The 10995-nt window shown below is 42.1% G+C and overlaps 1 protein-coding gene across 1 annotated transcript; it reads right to left on the reverse strand.

Moving 5' to 3' along the window:
- Positions 1-8329: 8329 nt before the first annotated feature.
- On the reverse strand, positions 8330-9256 carry LOC311020431 (olfactory receptor 11A1-like; the record flags this gene model as incomplete). Its single annotated transcript, XM_084020453.1, has 1 exon — positions 8330-9256. One exon carries the CDS (start codon positions 9254-9256, stop codon positions 8330-8332), a length of 927 nt encoding a protein of 308 aa, XP_083876579.1.
- Positions 9257-10995: the final 1739 nt, after the last annotated feature.

Here is a 10995-nt window from a genome sequence, read left to right on the forward strand (position 1 = left end):
AATATGTTCGAGGGAGATATGTCAATATCCTGCAAGTTTCATGATGATTGAGTTAAAGGTTATGGAAGTTATGTGTATTGATTTCTAGAGCCCCGCCCCTCTGATGTTCATTGGCTAATAACTTCTGAATACAATGACATTTTACCAAGTTTTTTTATATTATTTAACCAGCTTGGTCTAATAATGATCCACAGCAATTTTGGTGAGAATCGGATTCACGGTTTAGGAGAAGTTAGCAAAAACGTGTTTTCCACAAAATTCAAAATGGCGGAAAATTTTGGTAGGCGGACTTTGGTGCCATAATGTAATTTTGTGTAGAGCACACGGATCTGCATATGTGCATAATTTCAAGTCAATTGGAGTTACGGTGTGACCTGGCCATCCTTCTTTGCATTAGGTGGGGGTAGCAAGCCACTTTTCTTTGGCCAATTATGAAACCTTTAAAATCATTGAATTTTCGCCGTTTTCTACTAGCATGGACATTTTTTTCAACTTCTGAATATGTTAAGGCCCCCAAAAAGGCTGTGATGTGGGAAAAATAATAAAAAAAAATACAGTTTCAATAGGGCTTCGCCCTAATAATCGAGAAATATTTCGCCTTTTTAATCTCACTGACCATACTCTGTACAATTTTTTGACCCATACAATTAGGGCACCGAGCACCGACAACGTCGGGCTGCGAAGCCCTATTGTTATTGTATGGTTTCTTATTATTCTTACACACATTCGACGTGCCTTTTGGAGGCCTCAGCAAAAAAAACTAACCAAATTTGGTGTGTCCATGCGGCCTGGTGACAAATTTGAGAATTTGGCGGTTTTGCATTCGGACACAAAAAATTGCTCGCTAGCGCCACCTAGCGTGGCCATTCGCCAGCCCCGCCACATCGTAACTCCGATTGACATGAAATTTTGCACAAATGTGCAGACAAGTGTCCTCTACAAAAAATCCTCTTAGAATACCAAAGTTCGCCTCCCAAAATTTTCCGCCATCTTGGATTTTAATGAAAAACCGGATGTTGCTCATTCCTCGGACACCGTTGATCCGAATTGGACGGAATTTGGTATGCGTACTTGTTAAACCTAGCTGGTCTAAAAAGGTTTTGAAAATATGCTTTAATCGGAAGATATTGGCCAATGAACATAAGAGGGTTGTGCCACCAAAACGCAATTAGCATAACTCCATAACCTTTGTGCCAATCATCACGGAACTCGAAAGCTATGTTGGCATAGCTTCAAAGAACATACATGTCAATTTTCATCAAAATCGAATAATCTGGGGCACTTCCAAAAAATTTCAAATTTTTGTCAATTTTTGGCTGTTTTTGGCCATTCACAGGGGTTGTACTTCATCTCGAAGTACTCTGCTTGATACCAAAATTGGATACATGGTTGGAAAGGCCTTAAGGACAAAAAGTCAAAAATCAAAAGTTGTCCAGAATATTTAGGGGCGTGGCCAGGGCGCCACCTAATGGTGACATGAAATGTCACTGATTTTATGCCCTTTTTCTGAGTAACAGTCCCCCCTCTAGGTTGGGCGTACACGCACAAAATATTTTTTCTTATATAGCCCATGTGGAGATGTACAAAAAAGCCTCCTGGATCCACCACCTAAAGTCAACATGAAGTGGGCAAAAAAAAAAAAGTTTTTAACCACCTGTGTAATTCACTCAAGTTCCTTACTCAATCCTCACTAGAGGACTCACACACAGAAGGGAGACACACAGGGGCACAGCAACCACTAGGGGGAGTCAGAGATCTATCAGTGAGACATGGAGAAGATGTGACTGACATGCAGTTAAGATAAGATAAGATAGTCCTTTATTCGTCCCGCAGTGGGGAAATTTACAGCGTTACAGCAGCAAGACAGTAGAAAAATATGGATAATAAATAATAAACATGCATTGACAAGAAAAGTACAATATAAAAAAGATATTAACACTAAGACTATATAAAGAAAGTTAAATAAAGTAGAATGTATAATGTTCATAATAGACAATTTCCAGAATATATACAGAATGGACTAGATATTTACATTATAGACAGAGATTGAGCATGAGATGTTATGTTTGTATTGCACTTGTGTAAAATAACCGTATCGCACATGGGATGAGGAGCCTGGTTATGTGTGGTCTACTGAGAGCAGGGCTTGTTGTACAGTCTAACAGCTGCAGGGAGGAATGACGTGTGATAACGCTCCTTCAGACATTTAGGATGTCTCAGTCTGTTACTGAAGGAGCTGCCCAGTGCTGTGATGGTGTCCTGCAGGGGGTGGGAGAGATGTCCATCAGAGATAATAGCTTGGTAGCCATTCACCTCTCTCCCACCACCTCCACTGGGTCAAGGGGACCTTTTATTATTAATGTGAACACCCAGGTATTTGTAAGATGTTACCATCTCAATGTCCATTACCAGGATGTTCACAGGTGATGTAGGAGAGTGTCGTCTCCTGCGGAGGTCCACCACCAGTTCCTTAGTTTCCCCACATTGATCTGGAGGCGGTTCCGCAGGGACCAGTCCACAAAGTCCTGTACAAGTTCTCTATACTCTTTGTCGTCACCATCTGTGATGATGTTCCAGTCTGCTTTACACCAGATCAACAGTCATGAAACTTTTAATTCCTTTTTTTTTAAATTCCTCTCATTTCAGCCTGTAGAGAGGACACAGGGGGGGAAGGGTCACACTAGTTGAAGGAGGAGAGACCTAAAGTCAACATGAAGTGGGAAAAAAATATATGTTTTTAACCACCTGTATAATTTTCACTCAAGCATAACTCCAGAAGACACAGACACAGAAGGGAGACACACAAATCTATCAGTGACACATCGAGAAGATGTGACCTGTGACCTCCGACATGCAGTTCCAGTCTGCTTTACACCAGATCAACAGTCATGACACTTTGAATTCCTTTTTTTTTTTTTTTAATTCCTCTCATTTCAGCCTGCGGAGAGGACACAGGGGGAGGAGGAGGGGTCACACTAGGGGAAGGAGGAGAGATGGCAGGAAGTCATGGACATGTGTGTGAGATCTGTGACTGAAATGTAGTTTCACTTTGGATCACACCAGATCAACAGTCATGAAACCTTCCACACCTGCTAATGTTTTTAATTATTGCTCATCTGCTCCACACTTAGTACACACTTCAGACAGGGATAGCTCTAGTCCAGCATGTTATAATGTTCAGCACTGTATCCCAGTATACAGCCCTGCCAAGGCCCATTCATTGGAAGTTGTGGGTATGACAGCAGAGTTTTATTTAATCATGTTAAAAATCATCATATGAACTCTGTCTTTGGAACTAGTGGAAGAAGGAGGCCATAGCTTTACTTCTCTCTTTTCCACTTTTTGGCAATACAGATGGCTCAGGGTTGCGGAGGACAGGGAACCTGTTAGTGAAGAATGATTTAGGGACACGAGAAACAGGCCCAAAGCAACCCAGAGTGGACCAGTACCCCTCTACCAGTTTTGAAAAGCAGCAACGGTCTTTCCAGAAGAAATTGTTCGACTCTTTTGACTGGCTGGAGTATTCCTTGAGCTGAAATTCTTTATACTGTTTCTCATGCAAGCTCTTTGGGAAACACAATCCTAGAGCCAGCAAAGATGCCCTCCTCAGTACCGAGGGCTTTAAGAACTGGAAGGGGGCCTAGGTTAGCTACCGAGAGCATGAGGCAAGTGCTGTCCACAAGTCTAACAATTATAGAGCTACGCTAACAGAAGGCGATGTTGTTGAGAGAATACCTGCGGCGCATTGTGGATGTCATTAGCCTTTTAGAGAACCGAGGCATTACTTGACGTGGTCATGATGAAACCGATTCCTCCCTGAATCGGGGTGTTATGTCCCTAGGGCCGGTGGCCTCTGCCCTTGGGGCTCCGCTCCTTTGTCTGCTCCGTTCCTTGTTTTCTCCTCCTCCTCTCCTGAACTCCAGGTGTTGCTGAATGGGACCAATCAGTGGGGGTGGAGTCTGGCATTTAGGCTGGACCGGTTGCTGGGTGCAGTCGAATAGTCAAAAATTAAGGTCCTAACTCCTATTCCTAACTCCTATTCCTTGACCTCTGGGGAAAACATCACGGGGTTAAGGAAAGGCGATAGGAGAACTCAAAAGGATTTAGGAAAAGTCGACCGCGGTGCTCAGAGAATCTGACCGGACTTTCACTAAGCTACGTCATTATAACGTGGCCGCTGATGATTGACAGCTGATGATCGGCACCAACGATTGACGTGCGTCTGCGCTGGATAAACTTCAATAATGGACTACAAAAAGCGCATCGTCCACTTCTCCCCATGTTGGTTTTTATAAACAGCTCGTTCACTGACCAGCTTCAGTTCCAGCAGCTCCTCCTTCCTGTTTGACCGTTTGCTGTATTTACATTTCATTAGTGGTTTTAGTTTCGTTTTTGTCAAACATTTGTAACATGATTGAAATAAATAGAAATATCATTAAATTATTATCACTGTTCATACACATTTATCAACACAATTCCAATTACTATATGTCTGCATGAAAGTCATTTTTAAATATGTAAATGCACATATCGTTTGTTTTCATGAACGGCCGAGGTGTGCGGCACTTTAAATGTTAGACTCGCAAAGAATTGTGGGTCGGCGTAATCTCCTTTCGCATAGGAAGGTCCGTTGCATCCTATGCTAAAGGAGCTCTGAAAGGAAGCATTGGAGCTCCTTTCCTTTGCATTTAGAGAATTCGAACAGCTCTTATCATGGCGGCCACTTGTTTACTTCCTGGTCACTTCTTCAGTTAGGAACCTTCCTAAGCAAAATAGACAATATTCGACTGCACCCGCTGTCTCTCTCTCTCTCTCTCTCTCCCTCTGGATCTTAGTCTGTGGTAAACTGCTGTTGTGGCGTGTCGTGTATAGGGGCACTTGGTAGACGTGGGCCAGAGACTAAAGTTTCAATACTGATCCTGCTTCACACACAATTGAGAAACGCTATTGTTAGCAACATTAGGCTAAGTGGGGGACTGTCTTTTGTATTTCAGCTTTTGTTTAGAGAGTCAGTGTGAGCCTCAGTATTTCCTTAAGTTTACGGTGTAGGTTATGCCTTGTTTGATTTAATTACGAGAGGGTCTAGTTTAGTCGATTTAGTTTAGCTCTTTCGTTTGAGTTCGACAGCTCCCCCTCCGGTCCACCTACCAACTGACATGTTTTCCTTTCTTTGTCACCTTTTCTTGTTGGCAACTGCATAAATACAACAACAGTTGACTTCTACCAATCACATCCGTTTGTTTTATGTACGTCCTTTTTCTCCAAACGAGCTGGGACATAGCACGGGGGAACTTTTTAGAAGTTATGAAGCTCTTTGAAACCTCTGACCCCTTCCTCCAAAACTACCAGGCCCCATCTCATTCAATCTATCTATCTCCTGCCTCGCAGAACAGTATGATCGAATGTTGTGCTGAGTGAAGTGACTGCAACCAAAGTAAAAAAGGTCAAGGAATTGCAAATGTATGCAGTGATGGCTAATGAGGCAAGAGATGACCACGTGTGTGCGCTATGTTACAGTAGCCTACGGCGCCGTGTCCACACCTGGCTGAGGAGAACCATGGGCCAGAACAGGCTACATCATTTTGCTATTATGGCAGTCGAGAAGGATGCGCTTTGTGGCTTAGATCATGGTGAAGTCATGGACTGGTTCGCCCAAGTCGGACCAAGGAGGTACCCACTGATGCTTTAAGGACAAAAGCCAAAAGAAAGGAACAACAAACAGTCAGATAGCAACAGGAAATGAAGAAAGGCAAGTGCAGAGTGAAAGTAAAAAGTTAAGTACAAACAAGAAATTAAAAAAGACAATACATGTGGAGTTCACAGTTAATTAGTTAATAAGATATTGTTGAAGAAAAACATGTAGATAATACATACATGACTGTGTAATTCATTAAACAGTCATTAAATAGTTCCCTTTTGCTGAATGTTGACTGTTGGTGTGTTTGTGAATGAGGCACTTTTGTGTTTGGGCAAAGAGAAGTTTGTGAAATTTTGTATTTTTACCATTGCTATTTATTGGTATATGTACTGGTAACCATGGAATGCATTAATTGAATCCAGTCTAGTCTTTTAATATAAGATCTATCTCACTTGTATTCATTTTACTCTGAAACAACTTGAATGGATCTTTAGATGTCTGGGGATAAGCAGCACAGCAGTCAGGCAGCTATTTAAAGCTATAATAAACTGTGTATTCAGTTTATTTAGGTAAAGCATTATTACAAAATTTGCATGCGTGTTACGGATTCCAGGACATGTTAGGGAATGTGTGTGTGTTTTTTGCACTGAAACATGTTCTGTCTTTCTCGCCTGCTGCCGTCTGGTCCCGTGGGAGGAGCGGGGTGCCCGTGACGTCACCGAGGATTCCCCTGGGGGTGCTCCGCCTTTCACCGCACCTCCCCTTATCAGCTGGGCCTGCTTCCGGTCTTCGCACCGGGGTTTAAAAGCGCTGTTCTGGCGCTGCTCGGGAGGCTGTGTTTTCCCATACACAGGCTCACCGACGCTGTGTTCCAGTGTCTGTTGTTGTTGGTGATTGTTTTTGTGTGTGTTTAGCTGCTAAAGCGCTAAGGTGCAGCTCTATGTGAGAGCTGCTTTTTCAGCGGTTAATTTACTGGGTTTTTGCGAGCGTTCTGCTCCCGCTTTTAGTTTGTTTTGTGCCTGCTACCAGCCGCCCTCCTTGTGTTTCTTTAGTTGTGTACGAGCCCGAAGCTCCAAGGGTGTGCGTGTGTGTTTTGCTGCCTCCGTTTTGCTGGCTCCTAAATAAATGGCTTGCTAGCCAAAGATTTCCCCGTTGTTACTTCCCTTATTTTGCCCCTAGACACACTTCGTAACTTCTGGGTTGTAACAATGCGCAATCGAGCATACAACATTTTTTCTTTATCCTTTTCCCTCTGGGCTAAGCCTAACACCCCTGCTGGCCTCCAGAGGGACTCCACTCGTTTCCAGCCTCCAGAGGGTTCTCTGCCTTCAGCCCTGTCTCCAGGCTGCCCTCACCATTCAGCCCTGTCTCCAGGCTGCCCTCGCCCTTCAGCCCTGTCTCCAGGCTGCCCTCGCCCTTCGGCCCTGTCTCCAGGCTGCCCTCGCCCTTCGGCCCTGCCTCCAGGCTACCCTTCCTGCCCACGGATCAGAGTTTTCTTGCACTGCCCTCTCTGACCTTCCCAGGCCACTTTGTTCCACTCATCTTCTCATTTTGTCAGTAACATTACAATCTATTAGAATACAATATGATTAAAAGCAATTAATACATGTTAAACTTATTATACACTTCAACCTTATTTAATTAGCATTAGCATTTTGGAGGAAGCTTTCAATGACTGAGAATGTCAACCAACTAAATTAGATTTTAGGATTATACATCATGTTGCTTTGCTTCATATAGAATATTATAACGTAGCGATGTGAAACAAGAACAGACAAAAGTGGATCACCTTTCACTGATTGCACCAATTGTCAAAATTGTTACTCTTTCTGTTTTGTCTTGTTTTTGTTTGGTAGTCTTTCTGTTTTGGTTTTGTTTCTCTGTAGCCTAAACCCAGTAGTAAGTAAAAAGCTTCAGCCTACACCTTTTATAATTCATTATTTATTACATGCATTGGAGAATTGTTAATAGGGACCAAAATAAATTACTACTACTACTACTACTACTACTACTACTGTTTGTAATTACTTGCGTGCTAACTGTCATCACTTTGGATGCAATGATGTACTTTTATAAATGACACATATTTTGGACATGTTGAGGACAAATATTACAGGGCTCAAAAGAGGTTGGCAGGAAAATACAATGATAAAAAAAACATTGGGTACCGTGTTCACAGTAAACCTGCATTGTATATTTTCACAACTATAAAGTTAATTTTGCTTCCAACTCATGTTAAGTTTCAGTATTCACCTCAGCTGCTCAACAATTACTGACATTTACATTTAGTTTAAAATGAAAATGAAATGTTTGCATGTAGCTCTTATTCCTATGGAATCTGAATTAACTTATTATTGGAAGTCACTTTATACCAAAACATCCCACAGGAGATCTTGTATTGCTGATCAAGTTAAATTCAATTATAGTTTTTTTTTACAGTGTCATATCACAACGAAAGTTATCTCAGGACATGTTTCACAGCAGGACAAGAGCACGCTCATGATTTTCAAAGTCAATGAAATTCAGAGTCCCAAAAGAAAAAAAGTGAAATGACAGAAATGTTTCTGCATAACTTCTTTTCAAGAATAAACCTCAACCTGTCTTGTGCAACTTGCATGTTTAATTTCTACACAAAACTACAGACATCGTTAGTGTTGATTATTCATGTATGCATTACTCAACTGAACCAATCTACACTTCACTACACAATAAACGTTTACATATGATGTGGATTTTGGACATTTTCAGCCCATACAGTACAGGTGTAAAGAGAGGCTGGCATGTTAGAAAGTATAATGATAATAAAATGTTCACTATATTAGGCACACTGCTCGTATCAAATCTGCTCTGTAAGATTTGAAAACAACAACCAAAGGAGAAGTTGAGCAGAGAGGCCAGATGCGGTGTGCAAGTACTGACAGCTTTCTGTCTGGTCTGTTTAGAAGCAGAAAAACACACTTTAAAGATCTTCATGTAGGTGTAAAGAATCAAAAGGAGAGGAATGATGATAGAAATGACAGTGTAAAGAAGTCCATAGATGTTATTGACTCTGGTGTCGGAACAGGCCAGTTTAACAATGGAGTAGTTTCCACAGTACACTTTGTTAATGATGTTCCCACACAGCTGTAATGGTGCACTCAATGATATCAAAATAACAATTGCAAGAAAAGGGAATAACCATGTTAGACCAATAAGTATAGCAACCTTTTTAGTTGTCATACATGTGTTATATTGTAGAGGAAAACAGATAGCAAGATATCTGTCATACGACATAATGGCTAAGTTTAACAACTCTACACACACATACGAATACACACAGAAAATCTGCAGGAAACAAAATGGAGCAGAAACCGTGTGAATGTCAGATAGGATCCGAACCAGAAGGAATGGAAACAAGCCTGTACTACCAAACAGCTCATTAACAAACAGGCTGCACAGAAAAAGGTACATGGGTTCATGTAAGCTTCTGTTCATACAGATAACAACAATGAGCAACACGTTGGCACATATAATTACAACATAAATAAACATAATAATTATAAAGCATAAACATTTGAAAACCCCAGTGTCAAAGTAGGCATTTAGTGTGAAATATGAAAACTGCGTAGCATTCACCATGATTGCTCATTAAACAACCAACAATTTACAAGACAAACTAAAAACCTAATGCTTTAACACTTTTCTCTCTCTGTGTGCAGATAAAATACAATCCACAAACAGTATTCAATCAACAGTCAGAAACACATTCCTCAAACTTACCATTCTCCAATCGTAAGATATAAATGTAAGAAAGCTAAGACATTACACAACGCAATTTATGACACAGTGTGACTTATAACATCCAATTGCTTCAGTCAGACTGTGATGCAGAAACTTCAACTACTTCTTTTAACATTTTCAAGTGTTGAGACGCCCACAAGCAGACTGACCTCATTATCAAAGGACCTATTGGTTGTGACACATTTCTGTCTGATACCTGCGAAAAGTCAAAAGATAAAGAAAATTGGTTTCCTTTATTTTCATAATCGTCTTTATGTGGATGTGATTATTGAATATTAAATATAATAATATACAAATATTCACAAATGTGATGAAAAATTTGTGATACCAGGAAAAGGGATCATAAACAACTCCAGCAGACTTATTTCCCACCTTTCTTTCATCATCTGTGTTATTACTCACAACAGAGACGACGGAAACAGACTTTTCACATCAGTACTGAGGATATTTCTTTCCAACCTACATTTAAAAAACTGGACAAATTTCAGCTCCTGGTGGGTTAAAACAAAGACTTTCATGTATGTATGTGGATCAGTTCTCTCCGGCTTCCTCTCACAGTCCAAAGACATGCAGGATAGGCAGTGCTTGAATTGGGCCGGTACTCACCAGTACGCAGTACCGGGACTTCTGATTTTTACCCATCTGCGTACCGTTACTTCTTACAGCGTACCGCCAGCTCATGACGCATCTAGGTACGCATATTGTAGTTCTTTTATCATGTTGTGGATACCTATAATAAGCTATGCAGTTGATGAATCTGTCTTCATTTTAGATCGACAAGATTCAGTTTTGTGAGGGCACTCAAGCTTCCGGCCGGCCCTGTGAGAGTGGTGAGAGTCACTCACTGCAACCTGGTGTGTGTGGCACTGATTGTCTTTGATTAAGCCCAGGTGTGGGGAGCCTTCAAATACCCTGGGTCCGTGCCTGCGTCCCAATCCCCCTTTCCTGACAGAATGAGTCAGCCATTGGCGGACACAGCAGACCCCCAGACTAGTGTCTCTCCAACTGAGGAGCTCAGTGGGAGACTAGCCGCACATGGGCAGGCCATCACTGCACAAGGAGCCCGTTTAGGCTCTCATGAACAAATGCTGCACGCGATTGCTGAGCAACAGGCGTCTCATGACAATTTGCTTAGGGAGATACTCGCACGTCTACAGACACCTGGGCCAGCCCCAACCCTAGAACAAGCACCTAACCTCTCTACTCACCAAACATCTCACGTTCCACCTCAGGACCCTATAGTTATTCAGGAGACCAAGCTGGCAACCCCAGCCCGCTATGACGGCCACCCAGGGAGGTGTAAGGGATTTATCACTCAATGTAGTTTAGTATTTGAGTTACAACCCTCCATGTTCAGCACAGACCGAGCCCGGGTAGCATATATTATATCCCTCCTTTCCGACAAGGCCCTTTCATGGGCTACAGCCTTGTGGGATAAGCAGACCCCGGCCTGTGCTGACTCCGACCTCTTCATGGCGGAGATGAGAAAAGTGTTCGATCATGACGTAAGTGGCCAGGAAGCAGCCAAGCAGGCTACGTCAGGGCTCTTCAAGCGTAGCAGAATTTTCAATTCAATT

The sequence above is a fragment of the Eutrigla gurnardus genome (genome assembly GCF_963514095.1).
Source record: "Eutrigla gurnardus genome assembly, chromosome: 10".
Taxonomy (NCBI): Eukaryota; Metazoa; Chordata; class Actinopteri; order Perciformes; family Triglidae; genus Eutrigla; species Eutrigla gurnardus.